We start from the raw sequence: 19384 nt of genomic DNA, 5'->3' as shown, positions 1-19384 counted from the left end.
TTAGTAGTCCTTTTCCAAACAAAACGGTCCCCCTTTGCTTCTGATTCACTAGAGTCTTTTTTTAGTCCTTTGTCTTTTTCTTAAAATTTATCAGTGAAGTTACAGAAAAAGTAAGTGGGCAGATTGCTGTCCTCTGTGACTTTACACAGGGGAAAGAGAATTCTTGTCCCTCCTTCCACATAGGTTTAGCGTTAGGTCAGTGCCCACCACGCCTATTGACGGTTTTGTCATTGTATCTCCACTCCCACCCCGACCTCGTGCTGAAGAAAATTATTCACGTTAGACTCATGGAGTAATTTGGGCAGGGAATAAAAGGGACTCTTTCCTATTTTCAAAACTAATGTAAAATTCTAGATATTTCTGGATCTAGATCATATCCTTATATGTTATTAGGCTTCAACTTCAGTTCCTGGTCGTTAGAAAACATTACCCTGGCTTTGATGATGGTTGGCCGAGGATCCAAGATGCCCTGCATCTTTCTCAGTGCAGGCACGACGAAAAGATTGCAGGTGACCACGGCCGACACAGGATTCCCTGGAAGTCAACCAAGCAGTTATTTACAGTGTACACATAATAAACTGCCAAATAATTCTGACTACCTATACCTTCAGGTGTCATAGAGGAGTGAAGTGACTACTTGTCTTTCTCTTCGGAATCACCTTAAACCCAAAAGGATGTCAGAATAGAACTGTAGCCAACCAAATGCCACAGAAGGTGCAGACTTTGGGGTTTAGCAGTGAAACTTCTGATGTTTAGAAGCTATTTAACACTATTTATTTCTACTTTTCTGGAGCTATAATTTGAAAGCCATTACTAGTCTTGGTAAGTTTAAGGCCATTTCTACTTGTTATTTTTAAAATTTCCATAGTAATACATGCTCAATACAAAAAAAATTAGAACGTAGGATGAGCATAAATAAATTTATCCATAATCACTTCTACCCAGATATTTCTTTGAATTAAAAGATAAAAATGAGTGATTCAAATGTGAAGGACTTGAAGATAAATACTACATGGACTGAACTGTGTTGTTTTTCCTCTCATTCATTTTTTGATGTCTCAACAGCCCAATGTGACTTTATTTGGAGATGGAACCTTTAGAGAGGTATGAACATTAAATGAGGTCATCAGGGTGAGGCCCTAATTCAGCAGAACCAGTGTCCGTATGAGATGAGAAAGATCAGGAGTGGAGTGCACAGAGGAAAGGCCACGTGAGGGCACAGTGGGAGGCGGCCGTCTGTAAGCCAGGAAGAAAAACCTCAACGGAAGGTAACCTTGCCTGCATCTGGCCTGTAGATGCCCAGCTTCTGAAACTGGGAGGAAATAAATTTCTGTTATCTGTCATCCAGTCATCCAGCCTGTGATATTTTATTATGTCAGCCTGAGCAGATTAATACAAACACCAAGTTCTTTTGGAGTTATAAACAAAACTTGAGACATTCAATTGTACCTCTCCAAGAAGAAATCTGGGGGTGTCATGTACATTAAAGAGGGGAAAGGTGGGTTGTGAAATAAATGACCGAGCAGAGAATAACCAACTTAGTTTCTTGTATGGCATGTTAACTAACCAAGCTGTGTGACCCTAGTCAGTTCCAAACCTTTCTGAGTTTAATGAACTCATTCACAAAACGAAAGGGTGGACTACATGATTCTCAGTAGCCCTTCTGGTTCTAAAATTTTAATTTTATTAATACTTTGATACAGTTGTATGTGAATATATACGCATATACTGGGGATAGATGACGGGCTATTAGATTTTGAGGTTCCCTTGGCCTGGCTAAGTGCTGCTAATTGTATTGTTAAAGGAAAAGGCAATGGTGAATTTAGCCTATTATTAGCTAAAACCATGCCTTTAATTTTGTTCTACCTACAAAAGTAGCTAAGAATAGATTTTTTAAGTTGTAAAAAGTCACGAATGATACTTATTATTTCAACAGAAAAATGAGTTGTCCAATAGAATAGCAGACTCTTAATAAGAATAAATTGCTTTTCCCTTGCCTCCAAATACAAATAGATGGAAATTTTTCTGAAAACAACCCCCCCCAAAGAAACAACAAACCACGCCCCCCAAAACCTCCTGCTATTGTTCATTTAACAATGATTATAGAATTCCTGTAATTGCTATTGCTTTATACAATTACTCTATAAAAATAGGACTGGAAAGGCTGATATAAAAATTGGAAACAGTGGTTATTTAAAAAAAAAGGGAGATTATGGATAACATTTCTTAATGCTTACCAGTATTTCTAATATTTCCATAGTGAACATGTGTTATACAGTAATTTTAAGAAGTTACAAAAATAGCAGGTAGATACACAAAACTTTTGATCTGCGTTAAAACTTACCAAGACTAGTAATGGCTTTAGGTGCATGGCCCTTGGGACAGCAGAAATACAATTCTGAATTTTAAAATCCTTGTACGGGGACCCTCTTTGCTGCTTCTACAATCTGAACAATCTGTTGCTGTCCTCTTTTGATTTATTCAGGCTGAGCAGAGAAAATCTCAAATTAAAGTATCAATTTGAATATAGATTATTTAAAAACTCCTTTGGTAGATCAACACCACTCCCTTGGTAATGGTGAATGAGGCGTCCACTCTAACAGTCTTTTCCATGAGCGCCACAGATGGTCTGCAGTGTCTTCCCAGCAAATTAAAGCTGGAAGGAGGCTCATTTTTCCTGTGTAATGGTTTTCAGACTATCTAAGGATACATTAAAAGCCCTAAAGAGTTCCATACTACAGGCAAATTTTGAAGACTACTTAACTTACATGTCCTCTCTCTCAAATTTCCCTATATGATAGAAATCTAATCTCTTTTATGCTTATATGTTGGAGCTTTAAAAATGATTCTAAAGTTCTACTTTTTTTTTTCTGCCTGCTTTCTTTTCTTTATATCTCTATTTTGAGACTTACTTTTTGTTCTGGCATTTGCATGGGTGATTCTAGGCCCTCTGGCCCCTTGAGTTCAGTACTTCGAGCTGTGGGACGTGGTCAGACTGCTAACTTTGACCACTCTCCCACAGGGAAAAGCAGGTGCCCCAGAAAGACCCAGGGACAGCCAACACTTGGAATGTGCTCTGGAAGAGACTATCTCATCTGACTTCTGCACCAACCCTGTGGGTCAGTACCAGCCCCACCGTAGAGATGAAGAAACACCTTCAGTGAGGTTAAGAGATTTTTCCAAGTAAGGAAAGCTGGGACTTGAGCCCGGGTCTTTCAGACCCAAAGCAAGTGCTCTGACAGGATACTGGTCACCTAAGATTCAAAAAATTTTGGTCATTTTTTTTTTAACAGAAAAAGCAAGATAAAGTATTTCAATTATTCTTACCTGGTAGTGCAAAAATTATTTTTCTTACACCATCAATATCCAAAGTTGCAAATGTTGTTGGCAGTCTGGAGTAAAAAAGAGGTGGTTAGTGACCGCAAAGCAGTACGACAAGTAAGTTCAGTGCTCCGGCTTTCTTGTCATGGGGTCCTCCATATAGAAGGCATACCGTATAAAAATACTTTCCTGTTGATCTTTCAACCTTTATACCCTGCCGTGTTTCCAGAGCATTTAAATTAACTCGTCTTTAGCATCTACTATTTCTAAGCAACCAAACCCCTTCCTTTCCTGTAGCTTATGTCCCCCCTTCCCACCAGCATCATGCATGAGTATACCAGGTCCTGGAGCTTCTCCACCCATGTGGCTAATGGCGTCTTTATTGTTGTTGCTGGAGATTCCAAACAATCATTCTTATTATAAGGAGACTACTTAGTAATACATACCTATCAGATAACTGCCTATTGCTCAATATGAGGGTTTCTCAACCCTTTAAAACGGTACTTAGCAATAAACATAAGAATCTCCCTCCTATGAAAGGAGTGTTTTGAAATGTCAAAATAGATAAAATACCATGACTGGAACAAAATTAAAACACCAGCCATTTAAAAAATATTCAAATTATGCTTCCTCAAGATTCCGACAGGAACTCTTAGAGTGAGGGGTATGGAGAGGAGTGGGTGTGAGAGACATGGAGGAGGTGGGCAGTTAAGAAGAGTGATTTTTTTTCTATTGATTACCCTTTATACAGAATTTTAGCTACAACTGTCAATATATTAATGAAACTTGAGTGATATAGAATCCTTGGGGAATGCTGAAATTTCCATTTAGTTGAAAAGTTTTTTTAAGCACCCAAATCATTTTTATTTTTACTACTTTTTGCAGGTTGGTCATTCAAAAATGGGTCACTCACTCATTATCTTTAGCAATAATATTTTTTGATGATTTATAGCCATATTATGAACTTACTCTACTCTCCTTTTCACTTAAAAACCATAACCCCACACCAGACACTGCTGTGTTTCTACAGTTGCTGTTTCTGACTTTTTCTTTTAGCAGTATTTTTCTGTGACTCCCATTAATGCTAGACTGCCATCATCTCAACCCTTAAAGCTTGGTTTAGGTTTGGGAATCAGACAGTAGTAATAATAGTTATATTGTTGGAATGATAATACTAAATAGCAATAACAAAAGTCAAAAGAAACATCTATGCATGACATCCATTATTTCATTTAATTTTCAAGCAATCTCATGGGGTGACAATTGTGGGATACTGTCACCTCATGAGACTGCTTGAAAATTAAATGGAATTATTCATCCCATTTTATAGATGAGGAAATTAGGATTCGGGGAGATTAAGCAATTTGCCCCAAATCACTTAGCAACTAAAGGAAGAAACAAAGATTTGAACCAAGGTTTGTCTAAGTGTGTGGCTCCTACTTTGACAAGGCTCTCCTCTCGAAGGGCACGCTGTATGTGGACTTTGTGACATCTATTTTTGGCTACTCTGAGGGCTTTTTTGCTTACTTTTTGATTCTTTGCTATATCTAGAAAAATGAGATTAGATTGTCATATTGATTTACGTATAGGTTACTTGGCAATGATTGTTACTGTGTGATGAAAATAATTTTCAAGGTACATTCTCAAAAACAGCTATGTTCACTGCAGATGACCCATAAAAGCTGTGATTGGTAGATCTGGTTGAGAATACTCCAGAGGCTTTTGTTTTTTTAGTATCTCTGTGTCTAAAATGAAAGAAGTTAATTACATTCTGAATGCACTGTATGTGGGAAGAGCAAGGCTAAATTGTTCTTGAGCTTTTATATTTGTTCTTGTTCTACTAAGCAGCAATTACTTTTCAAATCTTATCTTTAGACAAGTATAAAATTCTGGCCAAGTAAAGGAAGCCCATTAAAACTTCCAAACCACTTTATTATAGCAAACTAACACACATAATAAGAGAGGGGAGGGAATGTATAACACTTTCCTTCTACTGTACTTAGAGACAATTTAAATCATCTTTTGCACCTTGCAGACAGGTACTGTGATTTCCCTAAAGGCACTCACTTAAAAAAGATTGCATTACAAGAAAACATTCTGTTTTCATGCATTACTATCACAAGTTTCCTATTGCCGTACTGCAAAGTTTTTTTTTCTAAGCTCTGGGAAGCCATTTCCTTGGAACTTAGCACTTACTGTTCAATTGTCTTGAGATATGACTACAACAGAATTTCTATAGTGACTGTAGTCACAAAGGGCTATATGACTAAGTGAGTAGAATAAGCATTAGGATCTGATGAACTCCTAAAGTTGAGGCAAGTGATAAATAAAAGACTGAAAATAAAGAGTACCAAAATTATACATCATAGGTGCCGAGAGTAATTTAAATGATACATATTGCACAAATAATTCTCTTCTAGCAGTGAGGGCAAGTAGTCTCAGCTTCTATCTCACTGCAAGGGGAATAATCAATGTAATTTTAGGGATTAGTTAGAAGCACACTGACATGCATTTGGGATGTCCTCTGTATTCTATCAAATTAGTACTGCTCATAGAGAGGGAAATAAAAAAGCCTGTGTACCCATACCATAGCAATATTTGCTTAAGATAAAATATTCTTAGTAAGAATGATCCAAATCTGATATTTCAATAATAAAAGAACATTGTCAGTGGCAGCCATACTGGGGCAACTACAGAAATAAAACACCAAGAATTCTAAAGTCTATCGAGTTGTGAAGAGAGTTTTAGGGATAATATTAACCTCATACTTAAATGGCAAAATCATGGAGGTAAAGCCTGATCTTGATCCCAGAACCGACATGAGTAAGCAATAAGTCAGGGGGATTTTTAAGGGCTAGACTGACACTTAAGAAAAGCTTCTGGAATATGCTAATAGTTCCCATAGCTCATAACAACCGGTAAGTCTCACCTCTCCTCTCTCCGGGTTCCTATGAGCACCCATCAGAGTATATTTCTGAACTAGAGCATCACTACTGCTGTCCCTGACAGCATGAAGGTGTGCTGGAAAGCCCATCCATGCACTGAGCCTTTGAATAGGGAATGAAAGTGGTCTGAGTAGCCAGATTATTGCTCGAAGACATGTCCACAAAGATTTCATCAACACCAACATTTGGCATTCTTTGAGGATTTACAATTGATTACAGAACCTCTATCAGTCATTCCTTAAAGAGTTACTAGTTTTTAGGATATGTGAAAGACCTTGGTGTGTGGTTATTTTTCTTCCCTCCTGGGAGGCAGTAAGAAGCAGTATGTAATCCTACTTACAAAGTACTCAGAAAAAAGGAAAAAAAGGTGAATCTGAATTTCATCGAGGCTTTAGACCTTATTTCCAATCTATAGAATATCCTGGAAAGAGTGGAACAAATTAAACACCGCCACAAGGAAACAATCAGCTAAATCCATTCCTTTAGGACAAATGATTCGGTTTCCTCACCAAGTTGCCTGACAAAAAAAGGAGGGGGCAATAAATATGCTTTAACAGCTAAATACCATGAGTGAACTAACTTGAATTCTAATTCAAACAAAACAATTATGAGAAGGCATTCTTTTTCCTAACATGCAGGAGAATTTTGAATATGATGAGGGTATTAGATATTAACATATTCTTATTTTATTAGGTGAGGTAATACCATTGTGATTACACAGGGGAACACTGCTGTTGTTGCTGTTATTATTTGAGATGTATATGAAAATGAAATTTCTAGAATTTGCTTTAAAATAATCCAGCCCTCTGTCCCCCCAAAAAGGTGAGGGATGAGGCTGATAAAACAATTATGAAAAAATGTTGATAGTTACAGAAGCTGGGTGTGGGTTCATGGGGGGTTCGCTGTACTCCCTACTTTTGTATATGTTTGAGTTTTTTCATATTAAAAGAGTTTTTAAAGAGAGACAAAGAATTAGTATGGAGAGGGAGAAAAAGAGAAAGAGAAACAGACATGGAAATTAAAAAGAAAAAGGTTGGGAAAGTTGCTTTGCTTTATTTATAGCAAACTCAGTGATTCATAAGGAAGATGAATTCCCATTTCAGATAGGAGCTACACTTGTGCAAAGACTTTTACTACTATAATATTTCTTTTATTAGAATATATAATCCATAATAGAATATATAAAAAGAAAGCATTTATAGCTTTGTTAGTCAAAGCAAGCCAAGCCAACCCCATAGATGAGATAATAAGATTATTTTCATACCCTGGTTTCATAAAAACCCTGCCAAAATGGATCTGGGCGTGAAGATCGATGTCCAGCACCTGCTTGAGATAGTCCTGCAAATATAAAAATAATCACTTTACTTTTAGACACATTCTAATACCGGACTTTCAAAACTTCAAATGAAGACAAAATGAATTTATAAGATTAAAATAAAAAAAAAATCTTATTTTAGTGAAGTTGACTTGCTTAAGACAAATATCCCTTCATTCCTCAGTCCTTCATTTATTCATTCAATATATATTTACTGAGCACTTGTTGTATGCTGAGTACCAACCTAGGTACAGGGGATAGAGCCTTGAGCAAAAGAGACAATGTTCCCATCCTCATAAAAAGTACATCCTAGTAGCAGCACTTAGATAATAAACCAAATAAGTACATTAACATGTAAAGCATTACTTGATAGGTTATTGTCTCTTTTTTTCACAAAAAATTTTTATTGTATTTTTTTCCATTACCATTTATTCTCCTTATACCTTCTTCCACCTCTCTCTCTTAAGACAGAATTTTATGCCCAAGAAAGGATGTTAAGGGAAGTGACCTGTATGCATCCTATACTAATCCGCTTAATGGATTTAAAATAATGTACATTCCTTCAGGAGAGTCTTGGATGTTACCTGCAGATGGTCAATTCTAATTAAACCAACAAAAATGAAAAATAGGATGGTGCTTTAAACAGAGAGCAAAGGGTGTTTAACTGTCAGCACAATTGCCAATGAAAACAAACCAACCTAAGGTTATGGCCAACCCAAAGTTAACTGACAGAACCTGATCTTTAGAAATGAAGGCAACACTGCCCTGCAGTTTGCTTTGCAAACAGAAAGAAAATAAAGCTGCAGTCCTTAAAATTTCTCAACCTCTTGATCAGTTGTTGAATTTCTTGTTCCATAATCCAAGGGTGAGTCTAGTAATCTAGTAAAATTTTAAATATTTCACAAGCTATTAGTCACTATATTTTTAAAATTAGTTCCCTTCTCTCCATCTGCACAGCTTCAGCCAACATCTCACCTGGAGTATTGAAGCAGATCTCTCTGCCAGCAGTACTGCCCTCCTCCATCATCCCCTGCCCCCTCCCCCCACGCCCCGCAGTAAGAGGTATCCCCTGAAAACAATTCTCATCAAGTCACTAAATAATTCTTCTAGTTACTTAAAGAACAAGTATAAATGACCCATGGACACGGGGCAACAGGGTGGGGACTGACTGGGAGAGGGGGTGGGGGAGGGTGGGGGAGTGGGCAGAGCAGGGGAGAGCAACGGGACAGTCAGGACAACTCTAATAGAACAACAATAAAAAAAGAACTTGCTGGTTTCCAGGAAGAAGCCTCATCTTTTAAATACCACCTGTGATTCTTGTATTTTCCAGTTCTCATTCACCAATCATTGCTCTCATCCGGCAATCCTCTTCCCACCCAGTCCCATTCCTCAGTCAATCCATCCGTCCATGAATCTCAATCTACCTCCTTCTCTCCCTCCCAGCAAGACTATAAAGTTTTCAGTTTTTAAAGCTTTCTTGCCTCCAGTTTTTCAAAATATTCTTCCTTCTGTCTGGAATACTTTTTTGTACCATTCCCTTCCTTCCACCCCACCCTCATCTGAGTGTCATTCATCTCAGCCTCCCCTCAATTTCTGGGCTGGATGATAGGTTATTTACTTTATTTTTGAGGCTATCTTATTAGATGCAATAAATTTAGAAATGTTATATTTTCCTGATGGACTGATCAATTTACATATATGGAATGTCCCTCCTAATACCTAATAATCTTTTTTATCCCCCTTTTCTATGATATCAATATAGCCGCACCAACTTTCATTGTAATTTTTCCTTTCAACTAGCTGTGTTCTAAATTAAAGGTGTGTTTGTAAGTATCACACAATTCATTGCTTATTTAAATGCAGAATGCTGAATTACTGCTATATTTGGGTTTAAAACTATCACCTTACTATTTTTTTTCTATTCGTCACTTTTGTTTTTATTTCCTTTTCTTCTTCTTTCATTCCTTCTTTTGGATTTACCAATTTTTTTGTTATTTTAATTTCTTTCTCTTCTATTAGCTTGTTAGTTACACAATCTTTTATTGTTATTTTAGAGATTACAATATGTATTCTTGACTTATCACAGTCTACCATAATTTGGTATTTTTATCACTTCCCAGACAACACAAGAAATTTAAAACAAATTAACTCCACTTATTCCTCTCTGCTTTTTGCACTATAATGTACCACAAATTCTGTATACATTTTAAATATCATATGTATCTTTTCTGTATATACTATACAGATGATATATACTCCATATTTGTTTTATATTTAAAACCTCTCACGGCATTACTATTTTATATGATCAATACTCATTTATGTTTATCTACATATTAACCCTTTCTTTTTTTCTTTTGTTCTCCAGTCTTTTCTGAATTTCCATGCTTCCATATCTTTCTGCCTAAAAAACTTGCTTTAGTGTAGGTCTGCTCAGTGTTTGTTTGACTAAAAGTGTTTTTATCTTAATTTTGAAGGAAATTTTTGCTGGATACACAGGATTCCACACAGGCAGTTATTTTTCTTTAGCACTTTACAAATGCCATTCCAGTGTTTTCTGAGTTCTATCCTTTCTGTTTAAATCACTTCTGCTAGTTTCATTGTTGGTCATTTGAAGGAAATGTTCCCTTTGTTAAGATTTTCTCTGTCCTTGGCTTTCAGTAGTTTTGATATAATCCCTTAAGTATGGTTTCTTCGTATTTATTCTACTTGAGATTAGCAGAGCTCCTTGAATTTCTGGCTTGATAGCTTTTGTTGGTTTTGGAAAACTCTGCCAATATCTCATAAATATTGCTTCTGCTTACTCTCCTTTCCTTCTGAGACTCCAATTGCAGATATGTAAGACCTTTCTCCATACCCCATAAGTTTTTTATGTTTCTTTCGTCTGTTTTCTAAAATTTTCATTTAATTGTTATGAGTAGATTCTATTCTACTGAAATTCTTCACTTTGTCATTTCTTTTTATTAAACATTAATTGCAGTGTTTCAAAGACCATGTTTTTTAAAGGTTTTTCTCTTTTCTTTTCCTTTCTTAGTTGCTGGTCATTTTGGCTGGTAATTTAAAAAAACTGAAGTCCAAACATTAGATATGGAAAAAAATTGAAGAGGCTCTGGATGATGATACATTCCCCCAGGAAGGGTTTAATTTCTTCTGCCAGTTAGGTAAGGTAAACTAAGATTACCTTGATATAATCAGAGATCCAGGTAATTTGAGGGAGGATTTTAGTCTTTTTGAAAGTTTGCCCCTATTCTTAGAGCACAGTCCTCAAGGGTTTAAAATGAAAGCCTGAGATATTTGCCAAGGCCCCGCCTGCACGGCAGGATCGGAACCTCTATGACAGTGAAAAATTCTGTTTACTTTATTAATTTATTAGCTACTCTTTTATGCTTGGCTTCTTGGCTCCCTGCACCATTATACCTCCCCTATTTCCCTGGCTTAGGAGTTAGTAGTGGGCTGACCAAGTAGTTAATTTAGTTTTTTCCATGTGATGGCTCTAGGAATGCTTGGTTCGCTTTAACTTCACTTGAAATAATTTTGTTAAGACTGTATTGTGATAGCTCTCATATCAGTGTGCGTTAAAAAACTTATCAAAACTGAATTTTTGTGGAGCCATTTTAATATTGAAGATGGAAGAAGATATGCAACATTTTCAGTGTATTACGCTTTATTATTTCAAGAAAGGTAAAAAAGCAACTGAAATGCAAAAAAAGATGTATGCAGTGTATGGAGAAGGTGCTGTGACTGGTCGAACAAGTCAAAGGTGGTTTGTGAAGCTTCGTGGCACTATTGACATTTAGTCAGATAATATGATGTTTAGTAGCACCCTTGGCCTCTACCTACTAGGAGCCAATATTGGAAGATAGCTGACATACTCAAAATATCCAAATCAATAAAGTTATTGGTGAGAATGAAAAATGTGCCTTTTATTTTATGGGAAGACCTAAATGGTCTTTTTGGTCAACCCAGTGCCTTGAAGAAAACCATGGTGAAAAATTTCAGTGTTAGTTCTCTGGTTTATTTTTTTCTGATATCTTTTCCTTTACCTTTTCCTCTTTAAAAATATTAAAAAATATTTATTTTTAATAGACTTTATTTATTTTTAGAGAGAGGGAGACAGAGAGAGACAGAGAGAGAAATATCAATTGGTTGTCTCTTGTATGCGCCTGACTGGGGACCAAACCCACAACCCAGCATGTGCCCTGACTGGGAGTTGAACTGGCAACCTTTTGCATTGCGGGATGACACCCAAGCAACTGAGCCACACAGGTCAAGGCTAAAAAAATTTTTAATATAGCTTTTATAGTTGTTTTTGGTGGGAGAGCTGATCCAAATAAGCCACCCCACAGAGCAAGAGCAGAAACATCCAGACCTTTCTCATGCGTTCCTGTACTACTATGTCCTTCAGGCACCCCACACTTAGGTTATACTATAATTCCCTGATAACTGACAGATATCCTTTATTGGAATAGAATCTGAGAAGAGGAACCCTGCACATTATATCTCCAATGAAACCCTAGTGAGTAGCACATGACTTTCATTCATTCGTTAGTTCTACAAATATTTTTGAATATCCATTATGTATCATGAATTCTATATGTGCTAGAGATTTAATGATGAACAAAAGAGACATGGTCACTGACACAAAGATGTTCTGTTATATTTTACCGAGGGAGACAGCTTACAATAAGTAAACAAACAAAGAAGATAATTAATATAGTGTGGTACATGCTATAAAGGAAATGAAAAGGTACTGGGGTAGAGAATAATGTGGTGGGGTGGAGAATAAGAAAAGGCCATTTTAAAAGAGGTGGTTAGGATGAGTAGGATTCAGTCATGTGAAGTGTGGAGGAATGAGAATTCCAGGCAGAGGGAAGTACATCCAAAGCTTCTAAAGCAGTGAAGAGTGCCTACAACTGAAAAGACAAGGTAGTGAATGAGTAGAAAAGCAAAGGGTGAGTCTGGATTGACAGAAAGTGGTCATGTCTGCGGGGTCTAAAGGTTATGAGACAGTTTGGAAAAGAGATACGCTCATTACATATTTGCTAAATAAAGGAAAGTGTTTTATTGTTCTTAAAAACATCTTTTAAATTCCTTTTGAACATGAAGGAATGCTTCATGTTTCTTCTGACAGAGGGAAAGCTTGTAACAGACATAGCAATAAAGGCTGAGAATCAACATTGTTCATACGTTTTTATCTACCTATAGAAGCAACAAGAATCTCTGATATTCTGAAAGCTAGAGTTAGATAGGAAAAAGAAAAATGAATGAATGAAGAAACAAGGTATTTTCCTCAACCCAGGTAAGAACATCAGAAAAACTGTAAAAAACTTTGAAAAGGGCAAAAAGATGATTAGATGTTCAGTGTATCACAACATTCTGGGTTATTTGTATCTTTCATTATCTTTGAGCTATTTTACAAAAAATAAGCTGTAGAAAACTGATAGTGAACATGATTATTATCCAAAGAAATGAAAATTAGTTCTGATTATTCACCAGTAGATACAGGATAGTTTTGCATCTATTAGCAAATTTATTTCATCATTCCTGACTATGTTTGTGTTCTCTGAATTTTCCATGAATCAGCTATACTATCTCACTGGTTTTATACATATGTGTGTGTGTGTGTGTGTGTGTATATATATATGTGATTTATGATTTTATGTTTAAAAATTGTACTTTAATAAATTATGAGGCCCTGGCTGGTGTAGCTCAGGGGATTGAGTGCAGGACTGCAAACCAAAGGGTTGCTGGTTTGATTCCCAGTCAGGGCACATACCTGCGTGGTGGGCCAGGTCCCCAGTAGGGGGTGTGTGAGAGGCAACCACACACTGATGGTTCTCTCCCTCTCTTTCTCTCTCCCTTATCCACTCTCTAAAAATAAATAAATAAAATCTAAAAAAAAAAAAAACATTCTGGAGATGCCACTGAGAGGCTCCATTGATTTACCTGGCAGAACCAGGTAAACTTGGTTGTCAAAGTGCACTTCATGGGTGGCTTAAACCTGGGCACATCTTTCCTTGGTTCCCGGAGTAAATGCCAAACAGTAATAAAACTTGAACTCTGCTAACTTTTAGTTTCTCTAATTTTGCTGCTCTATTGATTTTAGTATTATTTTTATTTCTGTGCATGGTCAGTAAGATGTTCCCACTTGTGGTAACAGTGATTGGAAATATGGTATAAATGGTCTGACCATTTGGTGATTCACATAAATGTGAGATAAAAATCAATTTTATTACGTAAGAGCAGACAAAGAATCTAGCTTATTAGTTTTTCTTGTTTGCTTTACTGTCATCTTAAGCCAAAATCAATTAAGGAGTTTGTGACGTCTAGGAAGAAAAATAGTTCCATAATTGAGAATGATGTGTGTTCTTGTTTCTGTGTTTACACTTGGCCTGCGGTTGAAGTTTTGGAGCTGACACTGTATGTTCTTTATGTGTCTGTGTCTGTGAGACCACCTCGTAGACTGGGCCTTCCTTGGATTGGGCTGCAGATTCAAGGTAACCCCCACCGAGACCCTCTCCATCTGAATCTAAAGGTGATGGAGTCATTGGGGAGGGGAAGTGGGGCAACACAAGAGTGCCTCACCACTACCTCTCTGGTTTCTGCAGGACCTAAGGAGAAGAGCCTGATCTCAGGGCCACAATTAAGTTTGCTTTGCCAAAGGGGGAAAATACAAACACCAAAAGAATATTATTGTCTCTTAAAGGTACTCTGTTCTGGTTGACTTAGTCAATTAAGTGCTTACATATGTAGAATTTTCCTAAAATTCTCAGATAATAAGCAAATTTAACTTATTTTAAGTCTGCTATACTGGTGTATCCTTCTTATAATTTTAAGAATCAAAGTTCACATAATTAAGGTAAATCTTTGGGAAATAAGACTAACAATTATTTTGGTTATTAAGAAAACCCAGACATTTCTTTCTATTATTTATCAGTGTTAAGTGTAAGTATAATTAGGCAAATATATTTTATTTCACTTGGGTTTGTTTTTCTTAAAGTTATATGGGTTTATTCATCACATAAGCTAATATTATTCCTGCATAATAATTAAGATAGTGAAAAATGTAAAATTGGGTTCAACAAAATCAAAGATTATTCTGACAAACCTTAAAAATATCTTTTATTATATAATTTGACATCTGTATACATTATAAAGTGATTACTGCTTCAAGTCTAGTTACCACCCATGATGATATAACTAACCCTTCACCCATTTTGCCCATGCCCCAACCTTTTCCACTTTGGTAACCACCAATCTGTTCTCTGTATCTATGAGTTTATTTTGTTTAGCTTGTTCATTTCCTTTGCTTCTTTTAGATTCCATATATTAGTGAAATAATGCAGTATTTGTCTTTCTCCAATTTCACTGCCTTGAGTGTAATAATACCCTCAAGGTCCATTCACATTGTTGCCAATGGCAAGATTCCATTCTTTTTTTTTATCGCTGAGTAGTATTCCAGCATGTGTGCACGTATATAAATACAAATAAATAAATGCACACGCATACCCCATCTTCTTTGTCCATTCATCCATCAATGAATGCTTAGGTTTATTTCCATATCTTGGCTATTGTGAATAATGCTGTGACAAACATATCTTTTTGAATTAGTTTTTATATTCTTCAGTTAGACACCCAAGTGGAAAACTGAGTCACATTGTAGTTCTTTTTCAAAATTTTTTGAGGAATCTCCATAGTGTTTTCCATAGTGGCTATACCAATTTACATTCCCATCAATAGTGAATAATGGTTCCCTTTTCTCCACATCCTCCCTAGCACTTGTTATTTCTTGTCTTTTGATAATTGCCATTATAACAGGTGTGAGGTGATATCTCATTGTAGTTTTGATTTGCATTTCCCTAATAATTAGTGATACTGAATGTTTTTTCATGTGCTTGCTGACCATCTGTATGCCTTCTTTGGAGGAATGTCTCTTCAAATTCTCTGCCCATTTTAAAGTCAGGTTTTGTTGTTGTTGACTTGTATGAGTTCTTATATACATTTGGATATTAACCCCTTATTGGATATGTGGTTTGTCGATATCTCCTCATGTTCATTAGGTTGCCTTTCACTTAGATGATGGTTTCCTTTGTTGTGTAGAAGCTTTTTAGTCTGATGTACTGCCAGTTGTTTATTTCTGCTTCTGCAGCCCTTGTCTTTGAAGAAAGATCCACAAAGACATCACTAAGACTGGTGTCAAAAAGCTCACTGCCTTTGTTTTCTTCTAGGAATTTTATGGTTTCAGGTCTTACATTAAATTCTTAATCTATTAATTTTTGTATATGGTGTAAAACAGTGTTCTAGTTTCATTCTTTTGCACGTGGTTGTCTGGTTTTCCCAGCCCTATTTATTGAAAGACTGTCCTTTCTCATTGCATGCTGTTGGCTCCTTTGTCATAGGTTATTGTCAACACCTGTGTTGATTTATTTCTGGGATCTCAATTGTTTCATTGATGTGTGTTTGTTTTTATGCCAATATCATTCTGCTTTGATTACTATAGCTTTGTAGCATAGTTTTAAGTCAGGATGGTGATACCTCCAGCTTTGGTTTTCTTTCTAAGAACTGCTTTTCCTATTTGGGCTCTTTTGTGGTTCCATACAAATTTAGAATTATTAGAGTTCTGTGAGGTATACCATTGGAACTTTGCTAGGGATTGCATTGAATCCATAGATTGCTTTGGGTATGATAAACTTTTTTTTGTGAAATATTTTATTTATTTATTTTTAGAGAGAGGGGAAGGGAAGGAAAAGGAGAGGGAGAGAAACATCAATGTGTGGTGTTTCTTGTGTCCCTCCAGCTGGGGACCTGGCTCACAAACCAGGCATGTGCCCTGACTGGGAATCAAACAGGTGGCCCTTTGGTTCACAGGCCTGCACTCAATCACTGAGCCACACCAGCCAGGCTGGGTATGATAAACTTTTAAGTTCAAAAGTAGTTATGTTTGTTGTATGTCATCTTAAAAATTACTTAAAATCTTGAACTGATTTTAAATTAGTTAACTAATAAATAATCATCATATATATCTTGAGGATTTCTAAGTAAGATAGAACACTGGATCACTGATTACTAATTATGGTTTTAAGTTAACATACTTTTGTTTTTTAGTTAATATATTCTGCTTTTTAAAAAATATGCTATAGACAGGCTGTATCTTTGGGTCATGAATGTGTTCTTTCATCTTTGCTATATTAAGAAGGTGCAATAGGAATGTATATGGCTGTAGGAAGTTGTATTCTGTGTGTTTATGAACCTGCTCATCTGCTAAAATGCTTGCACATGATTTCTCAATGAACCGCATCTCCAGTTTTTGATGTGAAGTAGGAAGTAATTTTCCTTAAACATTATAATAAATATGTGTGATTGTAATTATGTTATGAGCAATAATAACAAAATGTATAATTATGTGTGGAAAAATAATATTGCTAAAAAATCCAGTTATCGAAGTATTTGTTCTTAGGATTCTTTATATACTCATAAATTAAAATTTATTAAAGATCCCTAGGCTTTTGTTTATGTGGGTTATATCTACTGTATTAGAAAATAAAACTAAGAAATTAAAAAAATACTTACTGTGGGTTAATTTATTATAGAAATAGTAATAATGAAGCCATTTTATGTTAACATAAACAACTTATTTTTTAATGCATTTTTATACAATTTTGAAAATCTCTTTACTATTTGAGTTAACGGGAGTCAGTTGGATTCTCTTACCTGCTTCTGCATTCATTCATTTTGATGATGATGAATGAAACTTACTGTACACTCATGAGAGGAGAACAAAAAGGCCATATAAAGTCTTAGTTTTATTATGAAAATAGTTGTAACCCACTTACAGCAGTGATTTTTCAACCAGCGTGCCATGGTATACTGGTGTATAACAAGAATTTTAAAAACATGAATACCTGATTATTTAGTTAGGGGCACTGATCACATTTCCCTTAGATTGTCATGTAAAAAAATGACAACAGCCAACACAATGATAGCATCTGGTGTGATGAATAAAAATTATACCCATTTTTCTGTCAGATCAGCAAAAAATATAATTTTTGGTGTGCCACAGAATTTTAGTAATTAGTTTATGTGTGCCATGAAATGAAAAAGGTTGCAAATCACTCACTTACTGGATTTCAGGAACCCTGGTAGGTCTGGGGACCACTTTGTTCTAAAGCAAAGAGCAAGTTTGTTAAAAAAATATAAGAGTATAATAAAGGACAAAACTTTGAGACTGATTTGCCTTGGTTTATAACCAATGTCTGAAATGAAGCTGGGAAATATATCAGAATTATAGTAAGCTCACTAAGGTTTGATGGGCTTATTTCTTTGGTTTACTCCTGATTAATGCCTTCCTTTGAACATGAAAGTTTGTTCTTTTTGTGTAATCTACTTTTTTGTATATATTGTTTGCTTTATTTTGCCTTTGATTAAGGCAATAAAAAAGCAAAGAACTAATTTTACTCATTTATGAACAGGCCGAGGTTATTTTACAGTCATGGTACACTGTATGCTTATTTTCCAATATTTTTTATTGTTTGAAAGCTAGGTAACCAACTACTATTTCTCAGATACCCATGATCCGATGTTAATTAGATAACCAATTCTTTTTTGACAACTCTTTCGATTTTTCCTTCTAAAGATCAGACCAAAATTTAGAACAAAAAATAAAGTAAATTTCAGACTATCTTTTACACCTGAAATTATCTTTGAAATTTCCTAGAGGGTCTCTAGGAAATCAAAATGATTTGTTCTTTCATCTTATTAAAAAATGTTAGAAATAGATTTGGTTGATATGTTACCATTTTAAGAGTTTCATGGGAGGAGAGTTGCTGTCATATATGAGAAGAGAGGCTGCCCTAAGGTTAGGATTTATATAGGTAAAATGTTATTAATAAAACTGCTTCAGAAATGATATGCTTTATGAGAAATGCCTGGAGATTTGACAATGCCCTTGCTGTCCATTATGTATTTACCCTCAGGGAAAACACTGATAAAAACTTTTATGAGATAGGTAGATACTGTATCACAACAGAAAATTTTACTTATCTTCTACTCTAATATTATGGATTACAGCAACAACAACAAAAAAAGATGTACAGGCATTCAGTATCTGTCATTCATGGAAAGTTTTTGTTTTATTCTGATGCTTGCATATAGCTCAGCTATGAGCTACAGTGACTAGTTTGTATCTGCAAAAAAGGCAGATTCAGAGCTCTAGGGAGACGGACTGTTATAGGTATTTTAAAATATGGGCATTTCGAAGAATAGTCTCTTGGTACAGGCTTCTGAGGTGACGTAGTTTAGGTAAATTTTATTTGGTGCCAGTGGACTGAGCCAGGAATCCCAGGACTCTTTAGAGTGGAAGCAGGTGGGTTCATGAAAGCAGACTACTAACCTAACATCTAGTAGAACAAGAATGACACAGGGCTGAATGAAACGATAAGGAAAATTTTATTGTATTTATTTGTTTGGAGTATTATTGATTAGTTTTAATATTGTAATGCTGTATAACTCTAAATTTGCAAAACAAACTTGAGAAGGCCTACATGGTTAATTAACACTCTTGCTGTCAACTAATCAGGGAAGCCTATGAGACTAGTCTTTTTTGTGATCAGTAATAATCTTTGTGATTATTTGGATCATATGAGGTAAGGGAGACACTCGGGAAAAATTAAGAAGCTCTTAAGTAGGCAGTCTGAGTGTTATTTTTCTTGGTTATCTGTACCATTCATTGTTAGGGAGCTATTTTATAATTCTGCAGGTTGTATAGTAATAAATATAATTCTTTAGTTTTCAGGGCAAAAAGCAG

The 19384-nt window shown here is 35.7% G+C and overlaps 1 protein-coding gene across 4 annotated transcripts in view; it reads right to left on the bottom strand.

Annotated features, from left to right (window-relative positions):
* GPHN (gephyrin) overlaps positions 1–19384 on the bottom strand; it is a 440641-nt gene that overhangs the window by 11509 nt on the left and 409748 nt on the right. For all 4 annotated transcript variants that reach the window (XM_045822936.1, XM_045822937.1, XM_045822938.1 and 1 more), the window contains 3 exons: positions 7531–7604; positions 3328–3392; positions 431–534 (listed from right to left, as the gene is read on the bottom strand). In XM_045822936.1, the coding sequence (XP_045678892.1) occupies positions 431–534; positions 3328–3392; positions 7531–7604 (243 nt within the window). The remainder of the gene's footprint in view (positions 1–430; positions 535–3327; positions 3393–7530; positions 7605–19384) is intronic.

Source organism: Phyllostomus hastatus, unplaced genomic scaffold (assembly GCF_019186645.2).
Source record: "Phyllostomus hastatus isolate PE091 unplaced genomic scaffold, TTU_PhHast_1.1 phas_scaffold_501, whole genome shotgun sequence".
Lineage (NCBI taxonomy): Eukaryota > Metazoa > Chordata > Mammalia > Chiroptera > Phyllostomidae > Phyllostomus > Phyllostomus hastatus.
This window is presented reverse-complemented; position numbering and strand designations above follow the sequence as displayed.